The sequence below is a fragment of the Toxorhynchites rutilus genome, chromosome 1 (genome assembly GCF_029784135.1).
Source record: "Toxorhynchites rutilus septentrionalis strain SRP chromosome 1, ASM2978413v1, whole genome shotgun sequence".
In the NCBI taxonomy this organism is placed as follows: domain Eukaryota; kingdom Metazoa; phylum Arthropoda; class Insecta; order Diptera; family Culicidae; genus Toxorhynchites; species Toxorhynchites rutilus.
Window position 1 is genome coordinate 102501696 of NC_073744.1, and position 15154 is coordinate 102516849.

Sequence of the window (15154 nt, forward strand, 5' to 3'; positions counted from 1 at the left end):
AGAAGTCAAATGTACGACACTTTCAAGCGACCCATTCACAAATTAGCACCTTTAGCTATTTTGGATAATGATCGAAATGATTCCACTTTATTAGAAAAAGCAGCTTTTACCTATTCGCCGGGGAAGTATGTTCAGTCTCACGACTGAAGAAAAGAGAAACCGCAAGAGAAAACATGTCTGTACATGTTCATAAGGAACAAACGCCCCTTTTCTTTGATTCCCCTTCCAGCAGCGCACGTGCATTACATAGCGCAATAACGGCAACAACACAAGAAAGAAAAATGCTGTCCATCGCTATTGCAGCATTACCGCTGAATAAAACTATGCGTTTCAGCCAGTGAGACGCTCTCACATCTATATTTTTTTGACGGCTCAAGAAGTGTTTTACCTCGAACAGTTTTTTTTACAAGAGTTTCTCTTTTAGTCTAGAATAAGTTAGTATAATTTTAGATTAAGCTAGGGCAATGTAAATAAAGTGTATTATAAAAGACAACATTCCGTGTATTGAATTTCACAGTGTTTAAGAGTTTCTATCTAGCAGCTGATTCAACGAGAGTGGTCGTCAGCGTAGATCAGCGAGTGGAAAGTTTCGCAGCACGCAGCTTTTCAGCCAGCTACTTCCCGGCGATTGTGATTGTCGCATGCGTGAGGCATCACCAGCTGTCCAATTAAACCGAGGAAAGGTCACGAGCATCTTTGCCTCCTCCCCAATCATATACAGTCCACCATCGAACCACACAATAGCTTTCATTGTAATGACGACAATGAATCTAACGACAATGATCTACGTATTCTAGGGATATTTTTAACCTAGAATTGTAATAAAGTCATGAAATCGGAAACGGCGAAAAATTTCTCACAATGATCATATTAAGTTTGATTTACAGTGTACTATTACCACAATGGACATCGCATCTGGATCAGGTTTGAATCAAAAGCGTAAGCAAAAAACGCTTACTTTGGTGGAGAAAGTTAAAATCATCGAGGAGTTTGAGAAAGGGGGATGTACTCACGAATCGCTTGCTCAAAAATATGGCGTAGGATCATCATCCGTGTCGAGATTCATTCAACAAAAAGATGACCTACGAGCAAAGATGGAACAGTATAGAGAACACGGAGTTAACAGCAGGAAGACGTTGAAAACGCAAAACTTCCCATTGATGGAAGAATCCGTATATGTGTGGATTTTGCAACAGCGAGAGGCCAACATAATCGTCACTTCCGAGGTTCTGCGGGTCAAAGCGGAGTTACTTTTCCGAGAAATCCAGAAACGTGGGCATTATGTGAACCAAAAATTTTCATTCTCGGATGGCTGGATGCGTAGATTCAAAGAACGATTCGGTCTGCATGTCAAGCGGGTTGCGGGAGAAAAAGCTTCTGCTGACGTGGATGCTTACATAAAATTTAAGGAAATATTAGCATCAAAAATAACAGAAACAGGACTTCAAAAGTCGCAAGTGTACAATGCAGACGAATCGGCAATTTTCGTAAAGCTGCTTGCGTCACGAAGTCTGGCACTTTCCAGCGAGAAAAATGTTTACGGTCGGAAACTAAATAAAATGCGATACACATTTATGCCATGTAGCAACATCGACGGTTCAAACAAATTAAAACTAATGTTTATCGGAACCGCTGCAAAGCCACGATCATTTCCGACCAAAGAACTGCTCCCGGTGTCATATTACAATTCAAAAAAAGCATGGATGACGCGAGAGCTTTTCCGGGAGTGGTTCTTTAACGAATTTGTACCTGCAGTAAGAAAGTTTTCCGGCGAAAAGAGCTTAGAACCGAAGGCTCTCCTGGTACTGGACAACTGCACGGCCCACTATACAGGAGGAGACAATTTAATTTCTGATGATGAATTGATCAAGGTGAAAACCTAATTAATCAAAGTGAGAAACTTTACATTACCTCTTTTTCCATACAGGTGATTTATCTACCGCCGAATGTCACATCTCAGTGTCAGCCAATGGACCAATCCGTTATCAATGCAATAAAAACCCGGTACGAGCGGAAACTCATGCTGAAACTGGTTCTTGAAAACGAAGAACTCAAGTTTGAGGACCGTCTCAAGAAGATATCTCTGATGCAAAGCATTGATTGGCTGTCTGCTGCTTGGGATGAAATTTCACCAAGCACAATCGAAAATTCCTGGAAAAAGCTCTTGGATCAGTTTCCAGGATATGCGTGGAGTTCTGATACACCAGATGAGTTTCAAGATGATACGAGAGCGCTTGTTGTTGCCATAGATACTCTAACTAACACAACTACAACCGACGAAGATATTAATTTATGGCTAAAAGATCAGGTTTACGATGGTGACAACAACCCAACTTGGCTCACCAGTGCGGTCTTTACGGATACGGAGATCATTGATTCCATTTTGCAAGAAAGCGTGGCTCAAGAAGATGACATTGCAGAAGAACCAACATTTTCTGATGCCATGAAGTCTATAGATTGCCTACTGAAATTTGTGAAGAACGATGCAGCAGACGTTAGCCGACTTAAAGTGTTGCGCACAAAACTTATTGACATGGAATGGCATAAAAAAAGCATGTGAGCAAGCTATTGTTGTGTTTTGTTATTTTTTATTCGATTTTTGAAATATATTTCTTTAAAATTCTTATTTAATGTAATAATGGTTATTTCTTCCTTTGAAGACGAGTCTGAATTGGTTAAAAATAAATTGCTTCGCTGGGTAACCAGGTAACCAGTAAGCACTAAAAAAGTGTCTCAAATCAGCACTGTATCCACATATTGAATACTGAATAAATGCTTATTACACTCTATAAACCAATATAGGGTGGATATAATGCTGGAAAGGCGAGATATAGGGCTCTTTAAATGCTTCAGTTACAGCCTTAAATAAGCATTACTAAAGCTTACTTACGGCTAACTGAGAACGTCACTTGTGATGGCAGCCTTCACTAAGCAGTTGTATTTGATTCGTTTTTTTCTAGGAAAAAGTCATCGAATATATCGGGACTCGACAGAAAATTAAAATAAATAATCATGTATTTAATGGGCCCACACAGATTTATTGCAGCCATTTTATGGATGATATTGATATATCATTTATTTAGATTTACGGCGCACTGTTTGGAATGAGAAATAATTGTTATATGAAAATTACCCTACGAGATTCGAACCGAGGTACTTCTGCAACATGTCTGTTTTTCTGTAATGTCTTTGCTATCTGGACCACTGTTGATACATATAAATGAATGGAAAATAGTCCTATTTCAATAACCGCGCTCAGATACCTGCTCAAAAAGATCATGTATGTGTGGGTCTGGAAAAAATGGTAGCATTAAATGCGCTTATAGGGCTTCCATTAATGCCTATTTTCATATGTTTTACCCTAATGTTTGTTAGCATTATATGGTAGCACTAACTGCGCATATCTTATTCTTCTTTAATGGCGTTAACGTTCCCTGTGGAACTTTTGCCGTCTCAACGTGTTCATTAACTAACGTCATTCATTAATACTTGGTTGAGATTTCGATGCCGAATAACACGCCTTAAATGTACTCTGGAGTGGCAAGCTCTAGAATACGCGTGACCACAGTGCAAGCCGGAAAAATTTTCTTTGACGAAAAATCCCCCGGCCAGAACGGGAATCGAACCCGAACACCCGGCATGATAGTGTGGGACGCTAACCACTCGGCCACGGGTGCACATGCGCATATAGGGCTTTCATTAATGCTTATTTTCATTAATCTTTATATGCATTAATTATGTTGATATAAGGCCTATAAGCATCAAAAAAGCAGATATACTGCCATTTAGTATTAGAGATGCTGAATTAGTGCTATAATAGAGCTATACGTTAATGCTTATGGTTACTTGGGTAATTTCAATTAAGTTTCCATTAGCGATACGGTTGTTTATGTTAACGTTTTATGTGGTTTTTCAACATCGGATTAAAAAATTCTCCCCGATAATTTGGTAAACTAGAACGAATCAAGGCGTCCCTGAAACATCATTAGATCATTTTCTTTGGGTGACACAATTCATCCAAATCACCATTAACATCAAACACATATTAAAACGACCGCTACTAAATATATCACTGAGCAGCAGCGGTGGTTCAAAACGGAGCAGATGTGTTCCACTGTTCGTATTGGTGTTTATTCGATTGACTCTTCAATCCCAACGAAAGTGCATTCCTATGCCTATCGATCGTAAAACCATTGGTATGTGCACATATACTATGTACATTCCGGACCTACTTATGATTCCCTCGAACTAAACGGGATCAAATCTGTCCTTTCGTTTTACTTCTAGGTTAACTTGAAGAGTTTCTGGGAGCCGTTTATGCCAACTTTTTTATAAATCTTCAGCTGGCCCACTTGATCTATCGCACAAATATTTTGCCAATGAAATTCATCCGATTTTTGTGCTACGCAAACTCGCCAGACAGCACCGACAACAAAACACCAACGCAGATATGCATTAGCAGCAAAATTCTCCGAGCGTGGAAGTGAACCCATCTGCAAATTGTGCCAGCATAAACAAGTGATCAAGTCCGAAAGTCTCGGACCATCGCCAAAAAGTTCATTCGCACCAAGCTCCGATTTTCTGCTTCTCGAATTAATCGATTACATTTTGTATGTTGAAATTTTATTCGATGGAAATAGATGAACAAAAGATAACCTTTTATGTCTTCATTACAAGAACTGAAAATGCATTCGTATTGCAACTTGATATTAATAAATTGGACGATGGTCCGAAATTCCGAAAGCAGGATCGATGTTGGGCCGATATTCTGGAATATATTTTGACACTTGTATTTACTATTTATATATACTAGAATATACTGATTATTTCTCTCAGTGTATTGATGATCATAGATCCGTGATGCATTGGAGTACCCCTCACCAATGTTGTTGTTTACATTATATTTGACGTTTAACTGAGCGAGCGCCCAGTTAAAAAGCAGCTCAGTCAAACAACGCCCAGTTAGCGAACGAGTGCTGTATTGTACAAAATAATCTAGCTCACCTGTAGCGTATGTCAAACCACGTTGAACTCAAACATCGATGCATGCACACGTACATGGGAGAGAAAGAGAGGAACGAATTCGTTTTGGGGGAAGTAGACTTTCCGAGATCTCGCACAGCACGAAAAAGAGACAGTGTGCTTTGCGTTATCCAGTCTCGTATCTCACAAAGACATTGGGAGCTGTCTGCAACAAATGAGCGAGATAAAAGGCAGCCGAGCGAGCAGACTTCCTGTGCGCGCTTAAATTCCGAGAGACGAGTATCGATTTTCTCTTCCTCACATTCCTTCCATGTGCAAGCGATGAGACCGGGCTTTAACACGCGAGCTTGGGATTGGCTCTTTCTCTTCTCTTACGTAAAATTTTGTGATGTATTCAGCAAATACCTCATCGCGTTTCGATGCGAACGATGCACATGTGTTGTGTACACGAAGAGATGCTCGTGCATTAGTGCTCGCGAGACTTTCTCGTGTAACTGCCTCAAAGTGACATTTGGTTAGGCCTTCTGAGATCTCGCACAGCACGTAGAAGAGACAATGTGCTTTGCCCCATTCAGTCTTAGGCTAAGCGCAAATTGAGAAGCGTATAGCGCTCGTAAGCGAACACGAGACTATCAACACGACTTATACGTGCCACGAACGTAGCGTGGTGGAGCGCGTATTGAGTCGCAGTTTGGTGTAAACAACGTGCCGCTCGCATACAATGTCTGATTCACACAGAGTTGTGTGATACATTTATTTACTAACACAACCTTCCGTACGGTACAACCATACAGTGTCAGACTCAAGGCTCTATATGATTGTTCACCAACACAACCACCACAACCGACATCAGCAGCACGAGAAACTGTGGCTCAGCCACAGCGTCGAGCGAGTCGTGTCTCAAGAGCGCTCCACCATATCGCGTCGTCTGGCCAACTTGCGCCGTTCCATCTGTTTTCATTAGCCACAAAGACAGGCGCTATATCGCGCCGAGTTACTCGCGCTATACGCGTCTCAATTTGCGCCTAGCCTTATATCTCACACAATCATTGCGAGCTGTGTGCAACAAATGAATGAATTGATTGGATGACTTTAGCAGCGATATTTATGTGAAACAGTTCTTCATCACTAATTGTTCTACGTAGTGATCCCCGATAATCGTTCGATTAATCGAATTCTTCCTACAGAAATCGATTATTAATCGAACGAATACTGCACAACCAATAATCGAAGCGAACGAATAATTTACGTCGATTAATCAATCCAAACGCAGAGGGAAAAAACGTACGGCCGCTGCAATTTTATCCTGAAAATCAATCATTATCTTTGACGCTCCCTTAAGTTCGTAAACGAAGCTCAATGCCGTCAACGCGAATTGAGCTTCGTTTACGACTTTAGGGGAGCGTGAAAGATAATAATTGATTTCAGGAGGAATGAAAACTTTTTTGATTCCATATGGCTTTCTAGCAAATGAAAAATATTAGTCTAACTAATAATTTCTCTTAGTGTTGCGATTAAATTTGGGGCGATTAATCGTATCGAATAGCAAACTGCTGAAAACTATTCGATTAACGATTAATTTCAAAAATCGGGGATCACTAGTTCTACGTGCCATTTTACGAAGATTAAAATTTTAACCCAGAAGCACTACTTCCCCCGACAGCACCCAATGTCACTTTGAGACAGGCGAGCACCAACACATGTGCATCACTCATGTTTAGGTGCAACGATGTATTCTTGGACACATCTCAATATTTTACAAAAAAACAGGAAGTGGGTTACATCTATGGTATAACCGCAAGGGTGACGTAGGACTCTCGTTGATATAGAGATCATTTGTATGAAGTTGAATCTGAATTCATTCTGAATGAATGAATATTTGGAGAACTTCGAAAACGAGAGCGTTACGTTGGAGGCACAAGGTTTTATGCATCCAATATTGGATACGGAAATATCCTACTGATGGGGAAGAATAATCTTCAGAAGCTATCCTGTTGATTGCGATTGATTGAAAAACCACAAAACCAAATGTATTTGGTCACAGTGTTACATGGATAGAAAACATTCAATTAAACTCTTTCACATGAATATATTTTGAAAATTCCCAGAGGATCTGGCAGATTATTTTCAGTAACGATTAGTTATTTCCACATTTTCCTCGATACTGGAAGCCCACCAGTGGTTAATGCCAACTCGATAACCACCTGTTAATAGCACTTGACTGAAACATATTTGGTCACAGTGTTACATGGATAGAAAACATTCAAATAAATTCTTTCACATGAATATATTTTGAAAATTCCCAAAGGAACTGGCAGATTATTTTCAGTAACGATTAGATATTTCCACATTTTCCTCGATACTGGAAGCCCACCAGTGGTTAATGCCAACTCGATAACCACCTGTTAATAGCACTTGATTGAAACATCTTTGGTCACAGTGTTACATGGATAGAAAACATTCAATTAAACTCCTTCACATGAATATATTTTGAAAATTCCCAGAGGAACTGGCAGATTATTTTCAGTAACGATTAGTTATTTCCACATTTTCCTCGATACTGGAAGCCCACCAGTGGTTAATACCAACTCGATAACCACCTGTTAATAGCACTTGATTGAAACATATTTGGTCACAGTGTTACATGGATAGAAAACATTCAATTAAACTCTTTCACATGAATATATTTTGAAAATTCCCAGAGGAACTGGCAGATTATTTTCAGTAACGATTAGTTATTTCCACATTTTCCTCGATACTGGAAGCCCACCAGTGGTTAATACCAACTCGATAACCACCTGTTAATAGCACTTGATTGAAACATATTTGGTCACAGTGTTACATGGATAGAAAACATTCAAATAAATTCTTTCACATGAATATATTTTGAAAATTCCCAAAGGAACTGGCAGATTATTTTCAGTAACGATTAGATATTTCCACATTTTCCTCGATACTGGAAGCCCACCAGTGGTTAATGCCAACTCGATAACCACCTGTTAATAGCACTTGATTGAAACATATTTGGTCACAGTGTTACATGGATAGAAAACATTCAATTAAACTCTTTCACATGAATATATTTTGAAAATTCCCAGAGGAACTGGCAGATTATTTTCAGTAACGATTAGATCTTTCCGGAACTTTCTCGATGCTGAATGGCATCCTAACGGAAAGAGTTCTGCGCGTGTATGTGTGGATCCTTCGCCGTCCACCTCCTCCAGCACGTTAGGCAACGATGTTGTCTTGTCGATGTCCTCACGAAAAATGAATGTGTCTCACCACCAGAATATCGCTTAAGTATGCTTTTTGTGTGTGATTGAATCGAGAGAAGGTGTGGTTTACGATGGCAATTTGGAAGGCAAACTAGAGGGGAATGAACTCTCTGAGCTCGGAACTTTCGGCGACTGAGCAATAATCGATTGCGGGCGCATACAATATTGGATACGGAAATATCCTACTGATGGGGAAGAATAATCTTCTGAAGCTATCCTGTTAATTGCGATTGATTGAAAAACCACAAAACCAAATGTATTTGGTCACAGTGTTACATGGATAGAAAACATTCAATTAAACTCTTTCACATGAATATATTTTGAAAATTCCCAAAGGAACTGGCAGATTATTTCCAGTAACGATTAGATATTTCCACATTTTCCTCGATACTGGAAGCCCACCAGTGGTTAATGCCAACTCGATAACCACCTGTTAATAGCACTTGATTGAAACATATTTGGTCACAGGTGTAACATGGATAGAAAACATTCAATTAAACTCTTTCACATGAATATATTTTGAAAATTCCCAGAGGAACTGGCAGATTATTCTCAGTAACGATTAGATATTTCCACATTTTCCTCGATATTGGAAGCCCACCAGTGGTTAATGCCAACTCGATAACCACCTGTTAATAGCCGCGCGTGTATGTGTGTGTAGCGATGTCTTCCCAGGGAACCGTTTGTGGCATCACTCTCCTCCTGATAGATTCCCTTCTGGCCTAGGGTGCACAAACAGGCTCTTGGTGACACCGTTCATCCGCGCTTTCATGATAAATAAAGAGCTTCACCGCAACAGCGACAACATGCTCCAATCGCTGTTCAATTAGAACTGAGTGGATTTCCGAGCGCCGCTCGCTTATATACCGATTGGTGATTTCAATAGCCTGTTTTGAAAGCAATTTTAAGACTATTGAAACAAGTTTTTGGATCAAAAAGTAACAAGTATATAACGCGTAGACATTTTATCGTTCGAATGAAGTGTTTATCATACCATTTCGTTCAGTTGTTTAGGAGCTATTAACGCTCAAAATCTCGGTCTCCGGCGTAACGCTTTCGTTTTCGAAACTTTGATTTTACACCCCGGTATAGAAATGAAAGACGTAGTCCTACGTCAAAAAAAAAGGAGCCGAACCCAGGCTCGTGTGCTAAAGCCCGGTCTCATCGCTTGCACATGGAGAAAATCAATGCTCGTCTCTCGAAATTTAGCCGCGCGCGCACATGAAGTCTGAAAACCTCTCAATATTTTACGAAAGAAAATAGAAAGAGCCAATCTCAAGCTCGCCTGCTAAAGCCCGATCTCATCGCATGCACATGGAAGAACTGTGAGGAAGAGAAAATCGACACTCGTCTTTCGAAAATAAAGCGCGCGCATAGGAAGTCTGGGGGGGAAGTCACTTCAAAATGCAATGAGGACAATTCTAGATCAACATGTCAAAAAGGGTCTATCTTCTTTGATCGATTCTCTTCACCGACTTTCTCTTTCGATAACCACAGCCAGATTTTCAGACAGATTTTGCTCCAGTTTTGCCATGTAATTTGACAAACGAGGTTCCCTTTCGCACTCCTTATCGTCGAACACATGAGGAAATCCTGTTACTGCTGAGTTATTAATGAAAGAGAATGTAGATGAAGAGAATCGATCAAAGAAGATAGACCCTTTTGACATGTTGATCTAGAATTTGACTAGGAAGAATGAAACGATATAGTCTAGTGGGTAGAGGGAGATTACGACTAAACGCCCGACTGGCTGTTTAGTCGTTTTGGCGGAGAGACTGCGTGAAAAAGCCAAAACTAACTGAATAAGTCAGTCAGATAGTCAGCTGACTATCCCTTCTATTTATTTTCATTCTGCTTGTATATAAATTTCCCACTTTAATTAAAATAAACATTAGAGAAAATCAATTTGAGTATTTTTTCACATACCACATCGCCTGAATAAACCACAAAAACGTAAATTTCGAATTAATTTTCTTCTACGCTTTATCTGATTCGCTACTCAAAAGTAGCGTTTGACTGACCGATGAAAAAACACGTTCATACGAAAACGAGGATAGGGCAATTCTTTCGAACGAACGATGTTCGAATTGGTAGATTTGCTTCGTACGAAACCAAGGATAAGGGTGAAAATCAATACATACTCGCGCACGGTATAACCGATCGACTTCTACCCACGATGTTTTTCCCGCGCCACAATATTTCTAGATTTTTTCTGAACGATCGATTCTGTTGCAGTTGTATTCTGGTGCGATTTATTCCGGGAACCATCTCATACACATGATGGTTTTCCGCGACAGTATATTTCTAGCCTTTTTCTAAGCGGTTGTTTCTTTTACATTTGTTTTCGGTTACGTTTTTTTCGAGAACCATGGATTTCACATCGATACACCACGAGCGTGGTTCGATGTTGTACGGTTCTAGCACAGTCTGATCGCCACTATTGTGATTCGATGTTGTACGTGGAGGAATATTTTTATACCATGCATAAAAAACTGTAGTTTCAGTTGGCATATCGGAAAAAAAACTACTGAAGAGAATTTGTTACATGTACACAACTCTGTATACCAGGGGCAGATAGACAGTATAACAAAATGTATATGGGAAAGTACATTCCGGTGCTTGTTTGGCTAGTGATTCCCGAGTTGTGTACGTATTTTGACAATTGATATTTTATTTGAATGCTATTATTGTCCAGAACGAGACATTTCCATCATATAGCGAATTCGTTTTTAAAACTGAGTCAGTGCCACACTGACTCTGTAATAAAAAAACGTTTTCATTTTCACGAATGCGGTGGTTTGTTGGTGTGCGTTGTATAGTCTGATTTGTTTATATTTGCGACGACAAATGTACAGTGTCGACGTCTGGTGGAGATATTAGTGCTTGGGAGGTAAAGTATTCTCTATAAGATCAGAAGGGCCAAGTGCAGTGTAAAAATATAAAAGTTTGAATGAAAATTTTTACTTCATATTGTTTGATTACCTAACACATGTAGTCATGACACTCACTTAACCATTTGTCGATGCATTTCCTGTTTGTTCCACAAATAATTACTATTATAATATAAAATCATCGTTAGACACAGTTTTCGTTCAATGTTTCTGCGATATTGGAAAAAAGAAAACATAAAATAAATATTCGATACGTTAAAGTAAATTTTCATTCCTAATTTTGATTTTGAGAGCAGGTTTATTCCTCCTGAATATCCATAATTTTCGCCTCCCAATGAAAGCACACGGAGCTTAATGCCGTGTACACGAATATACTCTTCAAAATCAGAATCCGAATTGGATTACGATTCAAATAATACAAAAGCAAGAGCAGCAGGTTTTCCATTTTCATAGTCTCTATTTTTAGATTTTCCAAAACAATACTCGGAACTTGACAGTTCAGTATAGTTGTATTGGTGAACCCGAGTGCCAACCCGTGAAACATCTCAGTGCGAAACTAACAGCTTTCGGGGCGAACTAGTGCGACACTGAGTGCGAAACTGAGTGAATAAAAAAACGTTTTGACAGCAGTTAGTGCGGCACTGGGGTTGAAACTGAACAAAAACGAATTCGCTAATAGTATCGTTCGCTATCATTCTCTGCAGTATAGCGCAATGTCCTGGAAAAAAGGTCATGAAGATGGTCGAGTTTCGAGAGACATAGCATGCGCTGCCACAACTACTCGCAAATAGTGACGTCAGTCGTTATGTTTATCTTTGATTGCCCACCGCATCCATGTAAAAATGCTATTTTCAGGAAGTAATTTATCAATTAAAAACGTACATTTTTGTAGAGCTCCCGTTGAATGAGGCTAATGTGATAGTGTGGAGTGAATATCTGTGAAATCATGTCGAAAAAGACGGATAGAAGTGATATTTCCATGTGCCATTTTCACTCCCCCACGTCCATAGAAACAAACGAAGTTTCATTATTTCACCGTTATGAAGTTGATGTTTCAAAGACTCTCAGTGTCGGTGTGTATGTTGTGGGATAATAATCGCTAATTAATCAAAATTTCTTCGAAAATGTTACTGCTTTCGAGAACTTAACGACTGCTCTCTGGACCTTTTTATCACATGAATAATCGAAAAAAGCCACGATATAATTGTCATCTATTAAAAAACAACCAAATGAATGATTTCATGAGAATTTTGACTCAAATCATCATGCGACCGTGAATACTTTCAACATTGTTTTGTTTCTTCCATATACATTCCATATTGAATGCAAATAATTACGCCACGATATTTTGCTCGCCAATACAGATACACTTCGCCTACTGCTCCACCTATATGTACCTCATTGAGTATAGCGATAAGCTATTTCTACAGTATTGCCCTATTGACGAATTTACGCAAAGCTGAATCAGCTCATGCGACATCTACATTAGAGCTCAGAACCACAAAAGTGAAGGTGTTTGTTTATTTTACGCACTGAAAAGCAAGATTCGGTGGTGATTATTCATTTTATTTCAATTTAGATTCATTTCAGCCATTGAATGTCGTCAGCATATGGTAAGAAAGTTGGAGTTTTGTATATTTACGATGGTTTCAACACGCGATTTGACCAAAGTCATAGATAATCTTACCGGTTATTGATACTATAATACATATACCGGTTATTGATACTATAATTGCGATGATAATTGGGATGAAATCGATATCATATCAAATTGATTATGTAGGGGTCGATACGAGAAGGATTTGCAGTATTTTTAGCACAAAACTCCCTATTCATCGTTTACTTAGTTGAAAAAAATTAAAGTTACAATACTTATAACAAGCCATTCCTCGTAATATACATAGCACATTGTAAAATGATGATTTTCTAACGTTTTCAGCGTGGAAAGAATACATGAAACCGGGAAATTTGAAGATAAATTCTGATTTTTCTAGAAAATTTGAACGAATTTCATACCAAAAAAACAAAACATCCTCATTTTACTCGCTGCGCCATCTGGTTGTAAATCCAACGTAAATTCGTCAATTGGCGATCTAACGTACAAATCTACACCTACGCGGCGCTGCGGTGAAAGTGATGATGGTTTTAAATATTCTTAAGGCTGATTTAGACGATGCCAGTCAGCGCTCTAGTTGAAGTATCCAGTGAACAGAGAACAGACACTCTGTTCAAGTTGTACCAGTATCGAACAAGTAATTGGCCTCTAACTTGAACAGAGTGTCTGTTCTCTATTCACTGGATACTTCAACTAGAGCGCTGACTGGCATCGTCTAAATCAGCCTTTAGTTCATCATTTTCTTAGTTCAAAAACAAAATCCAGATGTCTCACCGATCGTTTACGTAAACGATAATGTAACCTAAAACTCAAAAAACAAATTACGTATTAGAGGCGAATGAACTGAAAAGTTTAAACCCTCTTAAAGCCAAAAAGAAGAAGAAGACAAATTACGTATATTTCACTTCCGGACATTCCAAGGTAGTTCCCACATGCAGGAATCGTGCATTTTTCTACTTGTGTTTGATTGTGCTCTCGAATTTCCTTCTTTAATTCAACCATTGTCAACATTTTTATAGTTTTCACTACTGAAAGAGGTGAATAAATAACATGTTATATATAAAATTGCGCAGAATTAAATTTCTTACAAATTCGTCGCAATCAAATAATCTTAATTTATGGATAGAACTACAAACCTTCCATAAGCTCACATGGCAAAATTTAAAACCATCATCACTTTCACCGCAGCGCCGCGTAGGTGTAGATTTGTACGTTAGATCGCCAATTTTGAAGATCTTTTTCAAATTACAGATACGCCATTCACCAAATGCGATATAATTTTCTGAGTATAGATACATGTAAGTTAAAGTTCTTTGAATGAATGCAACAAATCGATTACCATTTAGATTCGGAACTAATTTTCTCGAATACATGCAATGGTATTTCAAGTGTTATCACTTGTCCCTGTGTACGGAATTGTTACGTCGTGTAGACCAAAATTATAGATATACATTGGAACATTTTAACGCAATAAATGCTACAAAATAATTATTTTGAAACTCTATTGGTTTTTCTGCATAGTATAGCTGTCTAACGTTAGTGTCCTAATAAAAAAAAAAAAATAACTAGGTACGATCCTCACTGACCTAAATAGTAAATAATCACTAACAAGCTGTTTTGTAACTAATCATATAAATACAAAACATAGAGTCGAAATCATACAGCACTGCAATATACACATATCATTAAAATAAAATAGAAAAATATTTGTTTATTCAGAGAATGTTGTCATAACATGTATATTGACATTTGACAACTATTCGTCATTACCTGTAACCACCATCAAAGTTAATTACTCTCGTCCTTTTGCAATTTAAACAATTATCACTTTCTGTGGGATTTATCAAGTTGCAATTTACACAAGTCCACTGTAGCACCGATGCAATAGTTCCCATTATTTCTCATTTTGAAATGTTTTCATCGTTCAGGATATACACTCACCACACACTACCTAGAACAACTCTTACTGAACGGTACCGAAACATTCGCGAATTGAAAGCAGACGATCTATATTTTACGCCATAGATGAAAACGGATTCAAAGTTATTTTTTCTTGTTGGGGTTCAACGTGATTTGACATATACTACAGGTGCGCTATATTTTTTGTATCGTAAACGAAAATTACTCACACAGATAAAATACGTGAATCACGGTATTTTGTTCGTAAACTCTAACAAAGTTATGAATTTCGTTGAATTAAATCCGTTTTTCTTTCTGTTTTGACGTAGGATTACGTCTTTCGGGAACATATTGGGGTACAAATTGAAAAACGAATATCAATCGCATCGTGAAAAATGACCAATTTCAAACGCTTATTGCTCAGTCCTTTCATGACGGAATAATGAGATTTTTACATCAAAACATTGCGGCACCCTATAACAATTTTTCAC

At 38.5% G+C, this 15154-nt stretch overlaps 1 protein-coding gene across 8 annotated transcripts in view; it reads right to left on the reverse strand.

Annotated features, from left to right (window-relative positions):
- The window catches only part of LOC129765374 (calpain-D), a 430542-nt gene extending 415715 nt beyond the window's left edge, over positions 1 to 14827 (reverse strand). For 7 of the 8 annotated variants that reach the window (XM_055765698.1, XM_055765636.1, XM_055765679.1 and 4 more), the window contains exon 1: positions 14535 to 14827. In XM_055765698.1, the coding sequence (XP_055621673.1) occupies positions 14535 to 14659 (125 nt within the window). In that variant the 5' untranslated portion in view covers positions 14660 to 14827. The remainder of the gene's footprint in view (positions 1 to 14534) is intronic. The other variant, XR_008741426.1, reaches the window with a different exon arrangement.
- Positions 14828 to 15154: the final 327 nt, after the last annotated feature.